The sequence below is a fragment of the Rhipicephalus microplus genome, chromosome 8 (assembly GCF_043290135.1).
Source record: "Rhipicephalus microplus isolate Deutch F79 chromosome 8, USDA_Rmic, whole genome shotgun sequence".
NCBI lineage: Eukaryota > Metazoa > Arthropoda > Arachnida > Ixodida > Ixodidae > Rhipicephalus > Rhipicephalus microplus.
Window position 1 is genome coordinate 69,132,934 of NC_134707.1, and position 18,392 is coordinate 69,151,325.

At 46.1% G+C, this 18,392-nt stretch overlaps 1 protein-coding gene across 1 annotated transcript in view; it reads left to right on the forward strand.

Annotated features, from left to right (window-relative positions):
* The first annotated feature begins 4,168 nt into the window (after nt 1–4,168).
* Nucleotides 4,169–18,392, forward strand: part of LOC142768589 (uncharacterized) — a 45,014-nt gene continuing 30,790 nt past the window's right edge. The window contains exons 1-3 of the mRNA XM_075870594.1: nt 4,169–4,481; nt 4,822–4,917; nt 10,994–11,077. Of these exons, the coding sequence (XP_075726709.1) occupies nt 4,376–4,481; nt 4,822–4,917; nt 10,994–11,077 (286 nt within the window). The 5' untranslated portion in view covers nt 4,169–4,375. The remainder of the gene's footprint in view (nt 4,482–4,821; nt 4,918–10,993; nt 11,078–18,392) is intronic.

Consider the following 18,392-nt stretch of genomic DNA (forward strand, 5'->3'; position numbering starts at 1 on the left):
CTTCGTCGGTGACGTTGGGTAACATGGCATCGAGTGTCGTTGCCGGGCTCCTTCCGTAGACCTATTTGTATGGAGATATCTGCGTCGTCTCCTGCACCGCCGTGTTGTATTCGAAGGTCACATGCGGAAGAATGGCGTCCCACATCTTGTGTTCGACATCGACGTACATTGACAGCATGTCGGCGATCGTCTTGTTAAGCCGCTCAGTGAGACCATTGGTCAGTGTGTGGTACGCTGTCGTCCGGCGGTGGTTTGTTTGGCTGTATGTCAAGATCGCTTGAGTTAAGTCTGCAGTGAATGCCGTTCCTCTGTTGGTGATAAGGACCTCAGGGGCGCCGTGGCGTAGGACGATATTTTCGACGAAGAACTTACCTACCTCGGATGCACTGCCTTTTGGCAGGGCTTTTGTCTCGGCGTAGCGGGTGAGGTAGTCGGTAGCTACCACGATCCACTTGTTTCTGAAAGCCGACGTCGGGAACGGCTCCAGTAGGACCATACCAATCTGCTGGAAAGGTCGGCAAGGTGGATCAATTGGCTGCAGAAGTCCTGCTGGCCTTGTCGGTGGTGTCTTGCGTCGCTGACAGTCCCGGCATGTTCTCACATAACAAGTGACGTCGGTGGTAAGACGTGGCCAGTAGTACCTTTCTTGTATCCTCGCGAGCGTGCGAGAAGCACCGAGGTGCCCTGCCGTCGGATCGTCGTGCAGGGCCTGCAGGAGTTCTGGTCGCAAAGCTGAAGGCACCACAAGAAGGTACTTAGCTCGAAGCGGTGAAAAGTTTTTCTTTTGTAGAAGACCGTTTCGTAGAAAGAATGACGCAAGTGCGCGCTTGAATACCTTCTGGACTTCGGCGGTCCTGCCTTCGAGGTATTCTATTAGGGCCTTAATTTCCGGGTCGGCCCGCTGTCGTTCAGCGAAGTCGTAGGTAGTTATCGTTCCCAAGAAGTAGTCGTCATTCGGGTCGTCGGGTAGTGGCTGGTCGACAGGCGCAAGAGAGAGACAGTCGGCGTCGGAGTGTTTTTTGCCGGACTTGTAAATGACAGCAATGTCATATTCTTGAAGTCTCAGGCTCCATCGTGCCAGGCGACCTGAAGGTTCCTTCAAGGTGGCTAGCCAACACAAGGCGTGGTGGTCGCTCACAACTTTGAAGGGCCTGCCGTAGAGGTAGGGGCGAAATTTCGACGTAGCCCAGATGATGGCGAGGCACTCCTTTTCTGTTTTGGAATAATTTGCTTCTGCTTTGGATAGCGATCGGCTGGCGTAACTAATAACCCTTTCAAGTCCGTCACTCCCTGCACAAGAACGGCGCCGAGACCTACGCTGCTTGCGTCAATATGTATTTCTTTTTCGGCGAATTCGTCGGAATGGGCAAGTAACGGAGGCGTCTGGAGGCGATGTTTAAGCTCCTGGAAAGCGTGTTCCTGTGGCGTTTCCCACGTGAACTCCAAGTTGGCCTTGGTAAGGTTACTAAGAGGATTGGCGATGCGGGCGAAGTTTTTCACGAATCACCTATATTAGGCGCACAGGCCCAGAAATTGGCGCACGGCTTTCTTGTCAGTGGGCGGCGGGAAGTCGGCGATGGCGGCTGTTTTCTGTGGATCGGGACGAACTCCAGACTTGCTGATAACGTGTCACAGAAACAAGAGCTCCTCATACGCAAATCAGCACTTTTCTGGCTTCAGTGTGAGTCCGGACGTCTTGACGGCTTGAAGTACAGCTTCAAGGCGCCAAAGATGCTCGTCGAAACTCGAGGAAAACACGACGACGTCGTCCAAGTACACAAGGCAAGTCTGCCACTTCAATCCTGCCAGTACTGTATCCATAACGCCTTGAAAAGTTGCAGGTGCTGAGCAAAGGCCGAAGGGCATCACCTTAAACTCGAAGAGGCCGTCCGGTGTTATAAACGCCGCCTTCTCTCGGTATCTTTCGTCCACTTCGATTTGCCAATAGCCAGTCTTGATGTCCATTGACGAAAGTAGTTGGCGTTATGGAGCCGATGAAGTGCGTCTTCTATTCGTGGGAGTGGATACACGTCCTTTCTTGTGGTTTTTTTCAGGCGGCGATAATCGACGCAGAAACGTAGGGTCCCATCTTTCTTCTTCACTAACACCACGGGGGATGCCCATGGACTCTTGGACGGCTGAATAATGTCATCCCGCAGCATTTCATGAACCTGTCTTTTCATAGCCTCACGTTCTCGCGTCAAAACCCTGTACGGACTCTGACGAAGTGGTCTGGCATTTTCTTCGTTTATGACACGATGTTTCGTGATTGGGGTCTGCCGAATTTTTGATGACGACGAAAAGCAATCTTCGTATTGCAGGAGCAGGGCCTTGAGCTGTTCTTGCTTATCGTTCGGATGTCTGGGAATGACCCGTAAAGCTATGGGAGGGGCTTGGTTCCTCTGTGCACGTTCCGAAGAATCGGTGAGGGCCAATGCACTGGTGGCTTCGACAATTTCTTCGATGTATGCGACCGTTGTTCCTTTGTTCACATGTTTGTACTCATTGCTGAAATTCGTGAGCAAAACCGTTGCTTTGCCTCCCCGCAGCTCTGTAATTCCTCTTGCGACGCAAATATTTCGGGTGACCAACAGATGCTGACTGCCTTCAACGACGCCTTTGAAGTCAGGTGATTCAGGAGCGCCGACTGAAATAATGACGCTTGAACGAGGCGGAATCGTGACTTGTTCTTCCAGCACATTCAAGGCGTGGAGTTTGCTTCGGTAGTTTCCGATTGACTGCTATTTCTTGTGAATGGGCTGCTTTATAGCACTTTTCAACCAAGCGAGTCTTATCTTACTAGGTGCTCTGGAAGGTCGTTGTCAGCCGTTACGAACACGCTTTCACCTGGTATTAGGTATTTACGCAAAGTTGCGAAGTTGCAACTTGGTGCTCACAATCAGCGGTCTTTCAAAAAGCTTTTTAACAGGTTCGCCGTCCACAGACGTGCTTCAGAAACAAGTACCGCCTGACAGTCTTATTTACGAGAGGTTCACAATAGCTTTCAATTTTTTTTAGGAGCATGTCTTTGCCACCTTTTCGGTCATATTGACAACGAAAATGTCCAATACTTCGATAGCTTCTGGAATTGAAATACAGAGTTTATAGCAATGCAACTTTCTGCTACTGATTGCATTTCTTCTCAATTTTCATGGCTTTGAGGTAATATTCAAAACGGTGACGAAACTTAGGCCAGCGTTCAGTGATACTTCCAGCAGTATAATATGAGGCAGCAGGCATAATATGTCCGTTGCTTGAAGAAGCCTTTAGACCATGTATGTCTGACACCATGTGACCTACGTTGAGGCCATATGAGAATACGCACAGGGACACAGAAAACCACAATACGCTGCCGCAGCTGTAGCTATAACTGTAGCATTTCATTTGAAAGTGGTGGTTTAATGTTGAAGCCCTCAGAAAGGGACGCTGCACAAAGTTGTCCGGTCAATTTTTATGTCCACTGCAGTTATCAAGAGACGTGGGCTGATAGCAACTGCAATAGACCATTCATATGAAGGCCATTCTTATGGTGCACGTGGCCACAAAAAAAATGAAATCTTGCAGTTAGATTAAATACGTGTATTTCTTTGCCATGCAAGGCTCATCGTAAAGCCCATTTATTCATTTGTATTGACTGAACATCACGCATTCTTGAAGAATGACGGTCTCTCTGCAACAATTGACTGTTTCAATTTTCATGGTTAATCAACAGCTTCTCATGACGTCAGTATATATTCTGAATTCACAGCAGAAATAAAGTAAAGAGTTTAATAATAACCTTATACCTAATGGGGCAGTACATATTACAATGTAGGTTGAAGAATATTGCGAAAGCAATATTCTTTTTTCCACGTTTTATTTTTTTCCAAAACTTATTTCCATGTCTTCAATGTGGTCCAGCAGTAAAATGGGAACGGTGACCACTCTACGGCGTGGAACTATTTTTAACGAAGGTGATAATACTGACATGTTGGCTGACAGGATTATCGCATTAAAATTCCTGAGATGTTATGAAACGCTGATTCATGTGAGCGAAAATTGACAAGTTGATGAGATTGCCAGTTGCCTCAAATGTAATAGAAAGAGACATTACGACATGAAAAAAAAATGATGATAAATTATTAACAGCAAGTCACTTCTGCAAAGATATCACTCCATGTTATTTCTGAAACGCTTCACACAGACACAGTAAATTACTTTCTTAAGTTTACAGTATATTAACGGTGTTACCCAAAATTTAAGCCTATAATTTATATGTCAATATCGCAAGTGAAATGGGGGTTTTGTAACCTTTATTCCACTTTAAATGGGCAACAATACAAGCGCCTGCTAACGTAAATAAATTGCTTTTATGTTTTTCAGGTAGCGAATAATTATGCAGCTACTTCATGCAAACTTTATTATTTTTCTGGGCTTATTTTGTTATCTGCCCACGTTAGACCAAGGACCAATGTGCACGCTTGCAACAAGGGGCAGACCAGGTAGGTGCATATAACTTCTCAAGCTAGCATGGATATGGTCGCACAGGGTGTAATATATTTCAGTATACATCCATTCATTCCCAACCAGCTCTAATTCCTAGTGTAATAAAACACTTTCAACGTTGGTTATTTGTGTATTTACGTGTATTTGAGTACTTTCGTTATCTGCGTAAGCGCAACAAAATGGTATTCTATAATTGACTTTTTGCAGTTCTCAAAAGAATATAAAAGTTTTAGATAAGAAACAGATGTTCGCACTTTTTTTCAAAAAGAAGGGTTTTATTCAGTTTTTAATAGAAAATATTACACCATTTTGGCTAATTTGGTTTGACTCTGTTAGGAAGAGCACCACTTGACAATTTCCCGCAAAACCCGCCAGGGAGACTTCGGCATCCGTGGCACCCAAGTCTTCCTCCAATACCTGAAGACGAAGAGCGTGCGTATTTTTTTTTCGCTTCATAACTTACATAATTTTTTGCAAGTAATGGATTCACTTATAAAGTCGCAATTTTAGTACCAATAAGGACTAGCCACCAGCAAGAGCGCCCTCCCTAATTTTGCTGAAAAACGACATTAAATTTGTTAAATTCTTTTTTCTGCTGCGTGCTGTGGAGCGAAATATATCGTATATACTGAAATGTATGAAAAGAGCATTTGACAGCTAAGCCAAATTCTTCAACTAAAATGATACCTATAGCATAGTATTAGCGATTAAGCGAAAAGCATGTTGCTTGAATAAAACGCTCACCCTATGTCTAAACGAGTAGTCAATAGTTATCAGGTCAGAACTTTTTATTGCTGCGAGGACGGCTATAGAAAGCTGAAATTGTTCTTCGAAATCAGAGGCGAACGCGGCAACGACGTCATAGCACAGTAGGCACGTCTCGCACTTCAAGACAGCTAACACTGTATTCACAATGTGTTAGAAATCAGTAGGAGAGAAGCTCAGCCTAAAAGCAATCAGCTTGAACTTCAACAAACCTTCTAGCATTGAAAAGGCAGATTTTTCTTGGATTCATTCGTCGGCTTCAATGGGCCAGTGGGTGGTCTTGTGTTCAATTGACTGAAAGTACATCACATTGTGGAGTCAACCGCAGCGTCATTTATTTGAAGGGAGATGATACACGCCTTTTGGTGGCTTGGTTCAAGTGGCCATAACCAACGCACGAATAAAACGCTTCTTCTTTCTTCATCACCAACACCACATTAGAAGCCCGCTAAGTGTTAGACGGCTGAATCAGGTCGTCGTGATACTTTTCGTCGACTTGTTTTGTCACTTCCTCACATTCGGGCCTCGGAATTCTGTACGAGTTCTCACAAACCTGGCGGGCTCGTTCTGTTATGATGTGACGTTTGGCTACTGGGTTCTGTGAAATTCCTTGCGACGATATGAAGCAATCTTTGGAATACAACAGCGGTTCCTTTGAGCTTGTTTCGCTTGAACTTCGGAAGACTCGGCTTGACGTTGAATTTATGTGTGAGACATCAATTCGCTGAAGCAGGTTCGGTAGCATTAAAGAAAAGGCAATAACTGCTAGCCTCATCGAATGTTCTTAAGTACACAGGATTCGTACTAATATTAGGGAGCTTGTATTGATGGCCAAAGTTTGTCGGTATGACTTTCGCTTTCCCAAGATGTATCTCGGCGCACCTTGGATTGCAAATGTGATGGTTCGCATACAGCTACTGGTTGCACAGTGTAGTGTCCACTTAACTAACACCAAAGAGAGAACAGTGACTTAATATGCAAACACATTCAGTGCGGTTCTCCCTGGTGTTCTGTAGTGGGAGTGCGTTTTCTGAGGTAGGTGTTTTAAAATCAGACGTCAAGTCGACCTTAGCATCATTTCACTTAGAAAGTTAATACCAAGTTAATTCATTTACAGCGCAATACCAGAAGCAAAAACACAGGACAGGGAAAGAGCACAAGAGAAAGAAAAGACGTAGCTGACTAACAACTGTTGTTCATTGAAAATAAAAACGGGGTTAAATGTGTAGGTATAGGTACTGGCAGCCTACATCACGACATGCGCAAAACAAGAGGTTCACCGAGGTGGCGTTATCACACTCTTGGGGATAATCAAAGTTGGCCTAAATAACTTAATTCTTATCATGCTGTGTTACGGATCGTTCGATTATGCACTTGCTACCCCTAATCTTTGTATGATATGCCTCTCTTGTTAGTTGGTTAGGATGCTTGAAGATGATGGTGGTTCTCTTAAAAATGGGACGAAAACCGCATGACCTGCAATGTTCCGGTAGGTGAAGTCACGCGATTCCTTGAAGAGATAACTCATGCTCCCTTAAGCCAACATTCACACATCGTTTTTTTTTTGTCCCACGTACTCCATACCACACGATCATGGAGTTAAATACCAAGCTTTTTTTACGCATGCAATGTACTTGTTCTTATTATTCACCGAGCATCTCCCTTTGGCTATTTTGTTTCTCAGCGCATTCTGAACCATCGCGCAAACGCGACCTACCCTATGTTTGGCGGAAAAAAGAAAGTTGACGCCAACCTTAAACCTACGTTTTTCAGCCCATGCGCCAATTTGTGTACAAAAGGAAAAACTGCTCTTTTTCTTTTTTCATCATATTTTGCTTGAGCTCCTCTGCGTTTTGCGAGCTTAACACTCCGAATCACCGACTCATGCACAGACAAAATCACCTGTTCAGGATACGCAGCATCTACTAAGCGTTTTACCTGGTTATGAAAAGCAGTATTCAACACGCACACACAGGATTTCCTGAGCGACGCACATGAGACCTATACCATGGTATAGGTCTCACCTTCCCTCGTTACGAAGTCTGTAAAAATTACGAGCTACAGTTTCTGGACCTAAAGCTAATCTTTGGTTAAAGTTATTTGTGTTGGAACTGTGACCTAGGATCAGTGAAGTCTGCCTTAAACTACAAGTCTGGCCATTCTAAGATTAAGAAGAGAGCGATTGCAAAGACAATCCTAAATGCGCCACTCAGAAAATTAGTGTGCACGTGTTCTGCGCATGTCGTGATGTAGGCTGCCAGTACCTATATATATATATATATATATATATATATATATATGTGACGTATGAAGTGATGGTTAGGAGAAGTAGAGGAGGAAGAAGTGCACAGTAGAATAAACATGAGGTATGAGCCAGGCCACATCACCCAGTCATCGTAGCGTCACACAAGTCGACAGGATGAAGACCTGGCGGCCACTTCATCAACCAGCCACCATCTCCGAACGTCTCAGCAAGACGCAGTGACCGAACGTGGACCACGAAAGTACATCCCAACACTACACCAAGACTAGCATCATGACAGCACCATCAGACGACCTTCCCATTCCCAAGTACACCGGAGCAGTGGACGATGGACCTGTACAGGACTGGTTCGATCTGTTCGAGCACCACGCATTCGCTGCATCATGGTCAGAACGGGAAATGATCGCCAACTTCACTGACTACATCTCCGGTGAGGCATTTAGGTTTTACCTGATACACATATTCGAAAACGACGAATCATGGCAAAAGATCAGGGAAGATATGATTGCCCGTTTTAACGACTACGACAAGGACTTTCTCATTACCGGCCATCTGCATACAACCACACGCGGCCATCACAGTCCACGCTTATTTCTCAAGGAACGTAGCTTTCCACCAGGTTTTCCTTCACGAAAGCCGGTACTTTCAAAGTCGTCGCTCAAGCACACGACACGAGACGTTGCTTACCCACCTCATGCACTTCATTTTTCTTCACGAATACGTGGTACACCACCCGGTTTTCCATCATGCGGCTCGTCAAGCGTTCCTGACGCTCACCGTTTGCCTCATAAGGTCACCATGTTCACGATAGACGAGTTGACGCATCGGAAAAATACCCTGTCAAGCCATTCTTCTCCCGTACGGTTTCATGCATCACCGTTCGGCGCACACACTCTCGAGAGTCCAAACAAAACAGAAGGCTCAGACGCATCGAGCGTCGCACGCTACCAGGTGCAAGAACCACTCGCAGTGAACAGCGAAAAAGAAGCCCCTGAAGAGCTTCGTGTCATTTCTATGGCACCGCAGACTTGCCAAAATCTGCAGTTCAAACCTAATAATGCCTTGAAACCTGTGGTGCCCACATGCAGAGCTCACCAATTCACGAATCGAACAAATTCAGAAGTGCATGATACATCAAACCTCGTACACAGTTGTCTTTCGGAAGCGTGCGTAATGAACCACGTCACCGAAGCCTCTAAAAAGCGTGCTAGCAATGATGACGCACTACCAACTATGCCCGACAAGCAAGACACTAATTCACCAAGCATCAGCTGTCGACAGGACACGTCAAACACCGAAGGAAATGAATGCCCCATTCCGGAAGGGACGCCACTACAGCCATCCCTTGAGCCGCTTCAGCAAAGCAAGCAAAGCCAAGTTCATAAACTCATGCTACAACGCGAGAGACTGCAACGAGGGCACCGACGAACGCAAAATTCGACGGAAGCGCACTCTTCATTTGAAGAACATCGGAAAATAAGATCTTTAATTCAAGACGTCATGCACTTTCGCGCAAAGAAAAGTCGTCAGAGACACTCCCAGCGCCTGCTATTACGCCGACTGCAACACCACAGAGAACGCCGAGAAAGACGCGGAAACACGGCTTGCAAACCGCAAGCGCTCAGGCACTTCTGCACAGTCTGTCAAAAAGCACCAAAGCAAGAAGCACTGGGATGGCACCATTTACGACTAATTATACAACCCCGACGACATCCGAACTTCAAATGCTACAGGCACTCCCAATCTTGTCCGTTCCTCACAAAAACTCAACCAATGTTATCACCAGTTCAGATTTACAGGGTGTGGTTATGCCATCCAGGACGCAACAGTCAAACTCGTCCACCAGAGTCGTCATAAAAAACACCGGACTGCTCCCTCGGCCTTGAAGATTCAGTGAGATTGTGAAACTGTGTCAGGAAGTGAAACTGTGAACTTGGACATTATTTCGTTTAATCTCTTCTTCAATTTCTTATAGTTTGTATTCGGTGCCATTTTTCGGGGGAGGGGGAATTGTGTGACGTATGAAGTGATGGTTAGGAGAAGTAGAGGAGGAAGAAGTGCACAGTAGAATAAACATGAGGTATGAGCCAGGCCACGTCGCCCATTCATCATAGCGTCACATATATATATATATATATATATATATATATATATATATATATTTATATATATATATATATATATATATATATATATATATATATATATATATATATATATATATATATATATATATATATATATATATATATATATATATATATATATATATATATATATATATATATATATCCTGTTCTTTTTCTTTTGCTCCTTCCCTGTCCTGTCTTTTTTTCTGGTGTTTGGTTTTGCGCTGCAAATAAGTTCACGATGAATCTTAACCAATTGGCCCAACTTACCGTCTTACAACAGTTCATACCAAGTATCTTATTCTTTTAGCAGAGCAGCAGTAATACAAAGTTTGCAGGATAAGGCTTGTTACTGAGGGCGAGTCTTGCAGAGAGACCACAGTCGGCTTTATAAATGGCCTCCCCTGGTGCTCTAAAAGCTCTAACTTTATCCAGCGTCACGGTGAACTGCCCACACAGAAAAGTATAGTTGACACCTATTTCCTTGAGAGTGGTGACATTGTGGCCTACGACGAGAACATTGAGGTGGCTGGGTTATCGTCTAGAGTTGCGGCTAGGTAGTGATGTCAACCACGGTTACGTCTGTCTGTTACGTGGTTTCGGCTTGTAACGATGATCGTTAAGGTTGCGATGTCTGAGCTCCACTCGGCGTGCAGCGTTCTCTTAAAGCTTCGTCGAGGCACCATCTGTTGAGAAGGTTCTTCGGAATTTCACCAGACAAAAAAGACAGCTTCAACGGTTTCTACACTTAGTTTTCCGGGTAGTGGCTCATGGATAGGCCTCTACTATGGCCAGTATACTGCTGACACTGTGATGCGATGCAGCAGCTTGGCGATTGTGAGTTAGAAGATGGTCGGGGTGTCTGCCATGCTGTTCAAAGTAGTCGGTGATGTCGTGTGGTGGTTCATCTTGCCCTGAAAATGGGGCGTTGAAGGCGGATATATGTAGTTTTATTAGGTGGTGCTGGAGGTGGCGGTCGGCATATCCGGCTTCCCCGCATCGGTAGCATAGCGGGGAGAGTCAGGGGCCCGCCAAACAGAGGTCTTAATTAGAGCATAGAGTTGGCCGAAAAGTGGGCAGTACGAGACTTTTCATGCTAAAGATTCATAAGTGTATTGACCAACTTAAACCACATTTTGCTGCTTCTTACAAGTAAATATTGCATCGAGAAAAAAAGCACTACTACTTCGTTTCCTTATGAAAAATGGGGACCAAGAACTTCCACTTCTTTGTCGGAAAGACTGCATGCACGTGCATTTCTAGAATACTGTCTTTATCCGTAACTTTTGTACACTTTCCCCTACTTTATGAACTATTCTGAGCGCCCTCCGACTATCTTGTTCTTTGTTAGCATACGATCCGCTCTACACGAGAGGCGTGGCAGGAAGAAAAAGGAAGAAGAAAATTCCACGTCTTCCTACAATAACTGAAGAAGGTGCGTATAGCCTGCTGTTTATTACATATACTTTTAACTGAGAGATAAGACACATCTACAAGCTAAGTCAAAAGTTCTCGTTTCGAGTAACAAGCCCTAGCACTACCCTTCGTCGACTCACCGCGAGCACCCATAATAACACAGGAGTATATTCAGCAGTGGTGCTATATTGTGGCACAAAATATCACTAAAATGTTTTGTGTCTGTTTCAAGGGCTTGCGTTCGACCATTTTTGTTGTATTTAAAAATCACTTTTTAGATAATTAGGTAATCTGCACATTTGCGTCCCAATCCTGAAGTAAATGTTAAACATTGCTCAGCATCCTTTATCTTGATATTGTGTTTTTCTTCATCTCTTTTTTCTTTTAGAGCAGATTAAGATTAGTGTAGCCGTCACTGTCGGTGACATAATCAATACAGAATTCCAAATGATAAAAAAAAACCTACATCTAATGAAAATTAGGCTCAGACACTGTGCACGGCAGTGAAATATTTTACCATATAGCAATGCTGCTGATCGAAAGAATTTTGCAAAAAGCTAACAAACAAATATCAAATCTGTCGTACAATTGAATTAACCTGTTTAATATAACCTGGCAGACGACTAAATTAAAAACCAGTAACCACAGAATTCTAATTACGCAACCAATGATGTAATATTTCCCACCCGCTACAAAGTGATCAGTCATAATTGGTCACTGTTATCAGCCACAGGCAGCATAAGCAAAGTTTACATACATTATAGAGGTGTTACGGATACCTCACCTATTCACAGAATGACGAATAGCCGTACTTCTTAAAGGTCATGGTTTGTGACGTAGTTTATGCCTTGCAGAAATCCTAAATGCCAGTGAGTTCTTGTGTAAGAAAGATTCTAACCTTAGGATGATGTGGGGCATCACTCTGGACATTGTTCCAAAATAAACGCTTATTTCTCTATTTCTCTCATATACAGTCACCCTTGCCTTTCACGTAGATGCGTTAAAAATATGCAGTAGGAAGTGTTTTATTGACTGTGAATTTTCGCTATGTTCTCTTTGTTCATTGGAAGTCATTTCTTCGCGCAGGGCTGTTTTTGTCTATTTGTTTTAATGTCTTTGCGCACTACCTTTTTTATTTTTCTATTTGTCGACTTCTTTCAGTGTCTTGTTTTTTTAGGTGATTTCTCTATTTCATTCTTTCTCATTTGTCATATACTATGATGTGTCATCACTCCTCTTCGTTTTCCTGCTCTGAACCATCACATGTCTCCTTCGCATTCTTCGTCTCTTCCTTTACGACCGCTTTTGCGATTGTATCACGCACATGTCTATGATATAGTCTGCTAGCGTGGCTGACAACAACGTTTTCCTTATAAATACTACCTTCCAATAGTGGGCATGCGATTTCAAAGGCCGCCTTGCCAATATTTGACATTTTTCTATTTTTTACTCTTTTGTTACTTATTTTCTGCACATGTTCTCTCACTTATCATGATAGTGTTCTAGATGCTGGTTAAATCGACACAGTCGCTAAGCCGTGCTCCCAATTAGAGCTGCAGAAGTTGCGTCTTTTATTTTCCTGAACCTCTCTCTCTCTCTCTTGGTGCAGACGTTTTCGAAGTGAAGTAGAAAATTAAAATGTGTACTTGGAAACAGCGTGCATTACTCAATAAAATATATATTCAGCTGTGAGCGTATTTATTTAAAATACCCCAATGAAATCATAAAATAGCACAAAGTTTCTATTTCATGAATGGTATTGTGTCAACGTGGTATTCTTTTTCATTAGTTGATAAAAATTTGAGGTATCCTTCTGTCGCCCAATAGAGCCGCGTTGTCGTTGGTGTGGGCTGGCCTGGCCCCGGTAGCCACTGAATACTTTTATCGGCCCGCCGTAGTTGCTTGCGTGATACTTCGCAATGACACCGATTTGTGTTATTTTAGCACCCGATGTGGTCTGAGCGCTACGGTTGTGTTGTAGTTTGGCGCTGGGTGAAAGTGACCAGACCCACTGAGACTACTGCTTATTTCCTACTCCAGTGTTCTCTTGCCCTCCTGCGAGATAGCTACAGAGTCGCGGGTAACAATACTTTTCATACATTTTGCTGCATTTGCTAGTGCACTCGTTTCTGTGCCATTTTCGGGAAGAAATGTAAGCAATAGCGATGAAATTGTTCAGTGCCATAGATGTATTAGCACTTTAAGTCCAAATGAATAAACTGGTACTCACTTAAATGTGATCGAAGGGAAATGGCGCAAAAAAGAAGTAATAATTCAACCTTTCTTACCTGTTGGAACACAAATGGTTATCATAAATGTTATCATTAAGCGATAACAATCATCTGAAATGAAAGAAGCAGAGACAATGCTCCATTTCGGTGCTTATACGCCTTTCAGGCACAGTGACTTAAAGGTACATTGTGACAATTAACGTGTTCTACACCTGCATCGAAGCATATATTTGAACACATTCCTGGCTACAAGTTGCGAATGTGGGGAGCTTCCTTTGGTGAACAGCTCTATTGGAAGCGAAAAAACATGCTGGAAGCTCCAAATGTATACTTCAGACAAACCTCCAACAGTCTAGAGTGCAACAAATTGGTGGCCCAATTATCATGCAACTACCTAAGATATTGTCACGTGCGTCGTCGTCGCCGGAATCTACAGACCATCCGGGACCATCCGGGACGTACCATCCGGGACGATTTCATATATCAGTGGCCCTACGCGACGAACAATTTCGTAGGGGCCAAAATAACGCCGCAGAAGCTTTTCGCTGAGGCCTCGTCGGTAAACTGGTGCCCATAGCCAAACTTGTTCGCCGGGTGTGTATTCCTGATGGCGGTGTCGCAGGTTGTAGTGTCGGGCATCCGTCGCTTGCTTGGTTGCCGTTCGCAGTCGAGCCAGCTGCCTGGCCTCTTCAGCGCGTGGCTTAAATATCGCTACGTCCGGGTTTGGGTCGCCTTCGTTTAAATGCGGCAACATTACGTCCACAGTCGTTGTCGTTTCTCGTCCGTAAACAAGAGCGAATGGTGTCAGCCCGGTTGTCTCCTGGGCGGCCGTATTATATGCGAAGGTGACATATGGGAGCACTTCGTCCCATGTTTTATGTTCAACATCGACGTACATCGACATCACGTCCGCCAGGGTCTTGTTGAGCCGTTCTGTGAGACCGTTAGTTTGCGGGTGGTATGCGGTAGTTCGGCGATGGGTGGTGTGGCTGTACCGCAAAATGGCTTGCATTAGTTTGAAACAGAAGGCTGTCCCTCTGTCAGTGATAACGACCTGAGGTGCACCGTGGCGCCGGACAATTTGGTGAACGAAGAATCTGGTGGCTTCTTCAGCAGTGGCTTGAGCAAGGGCGCGGGTTTCTGCGTAGCGAGTCAGGTAATCTGTCGCCACAATAATCCACTTATTTTCTGCGGTAGACGTCGGGAAGGGTCCCAGATAGTTCATTCCGATTTGTTCGAATGGCCTTTTGGAGGGTTGAAGTGGCTAGAGTAGTCCAGCGGGTTTTGTTGGCGGTCTCTTGCGGCGTTGACACTCTCGGCACGTCCGTACGTAATGCTTGACGTCTTCTAGAATGCGCGGCCAGTAGTAACGCTCACGGATCCGCGAAAACGTTCGTGTACACCCAAGATGCCCGGAGGTTGCTTCGTCATGTGACGCCTGCAAGATTTTCTGACGCAATGACGACGGCACGACGAGAAGGTAGGTGCTCTTCCTAGAGTCGAAGTTCTTTTTCACAAGGACACCGTCTTTTAAGCAGAATGTGTGTAGAGCACGCCTGAAAGTTTTGGGTATCTCCGTACGTTTTCTTTCAAGATGTTCAATGAGACAGTTCAGTTCAGGGTCGGCCCGTTGTTGGGCGGCTAAGTCGGAAGCGGCGATCATGCCCAGAAAACTGGCGTCGTCGTCTGCACGCGGTGGTGGTTGCTCAACCGGGGCTCGAGACAGACAATCTGCGTCAGAATGCTTTCTTCCGTTCTTGTGTACTACCAATATGTCGAAATCCTGGAGCCGCAAGCTCCACCTTGCGAGACTTCCGGATGGATACTTTAGGTTCGCAAGCCAGCATAAAGCATCGTGGTTGGTAATGACGGTAAAAGGCCTGCCGTACAAATATGGGCGGAAGTTGCCCACACAATTTCCAAGCATTACTTTTCGGTCGTGGAATAATTGTACTCTGTCTTAGACAAAGATCGACTGGCTTAGGCGAAGACGTGTTCTCGTCCGTCCCGCCTTTGAACAAGAACGGCACCGAGGCCTACACTGCTGGCGTCCGTATGGATTTCTGTTGCCGCGTTCTCGTCAAAGTGGGCCAAAATAGGGGGCGCTGCAAGACGTCTTTTGAGCTCCCGAAACGCTTCTTGGGGTGCCTCCCGGACAAACGAGCTGTCTTCTTTCGTTAGACGTGTCAGGGGTTCGGAGACCTGCGAGAAGTCCTTGACAAAGCGCCTATAGTACGTGCAAAGTCCGAGGAAGCTTCGAAGGCTCTTCTTTTCACGGGACTGCGGGAAGTCTTGAACTGCAGCTGTCTTCTCAGGGTTTGGTAGAACGCCGGCAGAACTGACGACGTGACCAAGAAACTTCAGCTGCTCGTAGGCGAAACGGCATTTTTCGGGCTTTAACGTAAGTCCTGAAGCCCTAAGTGCATCAAGTACCACTTTTAACCTGCTGATTTGTTCCTCGAAAGATGGAGCGAAGACTATGACGTCGTCCAAATACACCAAACAAGATTGCCATTTCAGGCCAGCCAATACGGTGTCCATTACCCTTTGGAAAGTTGCAGGGGCAGTGCGAAGTCCAAATGGCTTGACTTTAAACTGGTATAGTGCATCTGGTGTAATAAACGCCGTCTTTTCGCTATCCCTTTCGTCAACTTCCACCTGCCAGTAGCCAGTCCTTAGGTCCACAGATGAAAAGTATCTGGCATTGCAGAGACGATTGAGGGCGTCATCGATTCGAGGGAGCGGATAAACGTCCTTTCTCCTTACCTTATTGAGTCGGCGATAGTCGACGCTGAATCTTGGAATACCGTCCCGTTTTTTCACGATCACTACAGGGGAAGCCCACGGGATTTGGGAGGGCTCAATGATGTTGTCATGACGCATTTCTTGTACCTGTTTCCGGATTGCCTTGCGCTCTTTTATGGACACACGGCACGGCGATTGGTTACTTGGTTGCACATTTTCATCAATTATGATGTGATGTTTTACAGGCGTTGTCTGGCGGATCTTGGTTGACGTGGCGAAACAATCCTGGTAGCTATAGAGCAGTTTCCGCAGCCTTTCGTGTCTTTCCAGGGGCGACGCCGGATTCACGGTAAAGAACACGTCATGTGCGCGAGGATGAAGTGCGTCATCGATCGTGAGTACATCGCTTATGCCCAGGATGGTCTCGAATAGTGCTACAGTGGTGCCCTTTGCAAGGTGACGATATTCCGAGCAGAAATTAGTGATTAGTACACTGACGGTTCCTTCAACGATGTGAACGATTCCACTGGCGATAGCCGAACCTTTTTCAAAGAGCAAACTCTGATTGGCCTCGACCAAACCTTCCACGCAGATGCAGCTGGCTGCGCCAACGGGGATGACAGCACTCGAGCATAGTGGCAATGTGACGTGCTCGTCGAGAATCATTAGGGCCGCTGATAATGCAGGACTTGGATTTCGCGTGACGCCCGTATCTCGTGACAGGGTGATTGTTTGCGCTTGAAGACCTATGATTGAAGACCTATGATTGCGCTTGAAGGAAGTCCGCACCGAGAATGACGTTCCGAGAGCACTGGTCCAAGATGACGAAAACAGTAGGGTACGTATGCCCTTCCACATCCACACGAGCTGTGCATCTTCCCTTTGGTGTTATGACGTGACCGCCTGCTTTTCGTACCTGCGGGCCTTCCCACGAAGTCAGCACCTTCTTCAACTGATCGGCGAACACCGCACTCATGACGGAGAAGTCAGCACCGGTATCAACCAACGCAATTACGTCCCGGTTGTCGATTTTCACTGCCAGATCGGTCGATTTTACCTTGGCGTTGCAGGTCTGTCGTGGTGTACTGTTGCGGCTTGCATGGAACATAGTGCTGATATGTCGCTCGTGTCTCTCACACGCTGAGGTAGTGTTGCTCCACTGGGAATTTCGGGCGGGGGAGGGTCTTCAGGGGTGCGCCCGGCAGCAACCACACCTCCATTGGTTGCCGTTTTTAGTTTCGCAAATGAGGGCTAAGGGATCTTCCCCGTGATGCTTCTGTGTTGGCAGGGTGTGGCGATGGGTAACGGCGAGACGAAGGCGATGGTGACCTGCAGCGGCTCGCTGGCAAACTTTGTCGCCGCAAATAGTCTTCAATCTCGGCTGGCCTTTGACCAGGTTGCGGGCGTGAAGCGCCGACGTGAAATCCACGTATTCCGAGGTTCCTATAGAAATAGTGACGGTGGAAGTGGCCAGGTTCACCGCAGTGGAAACACAGCGGGCGATGTTCGTCAGTCCTCCACACGTCGGACTTTCTAGGGACGGCTCTTTCGGCAGGAGGTCGGTAGACATTTAGTTGTTGGCGTGGCGGTGGAGAGTACGTCGGTTGGGCGGGGCACACTGGGTTGCGCATGGCCGTGGTGTACGACATGATTTGCAGTCCTCGTGGAGCCCACTCAGGCTTCTGGCTTGGTGGAACTAATGGTCCGGTCCCCAGCGCCCGCCGAACTTCTTGTCTGACGACATCGCTCAACGTCGCGCCTTGAGGACAAGAACTCGGGGACATCTTCCGTAGTTCCTCTAGCACAATAGCCTTTATGGTGTCCCGAAGGTTGCTGACGGTTACAGCATTAAGCTCGGCTGGCGACGTACCGCCTACCACAGCAGGGCGTGCATACTGTCTCCGCCGCACATCGAGAACCTTTTCCATGGCGGCTGCTTCCGTTACAAATTGAGAGATAGTTTGCGGTGGATTGCGCATTAATCCAGCGAAAAGTTCTTCCTTCCCTCCTCTGATAAGGAATCTGAGTTTTTTTCCTCTGGCGTTTCGGGATCTGATCGACAAAATAGATGCTTCATTTCTTCGACGAAGACAGCGACGCTCTCGTTAGGGAGCTGGAAGCGTGAATGCAGCTGCCTCTCCGCCCGTTCCTCGGGAGCGACGCTTGAAAACGTCCGAAGAAGGCTGCCTTTGGAATCCTCCCACGTCCTAAGCACGGATTCGTGGTTGATAAACCAGGTATGCGTAGACTCCTCCAGTGTAAAATAGACCCACTGCAACTTCGCTTCGTCATTCCACTTGTTGATGGCCGCCACGCGCTCGAACTGTTCCAGCCAGTCCTCGGGGTTGTCGCACTGCG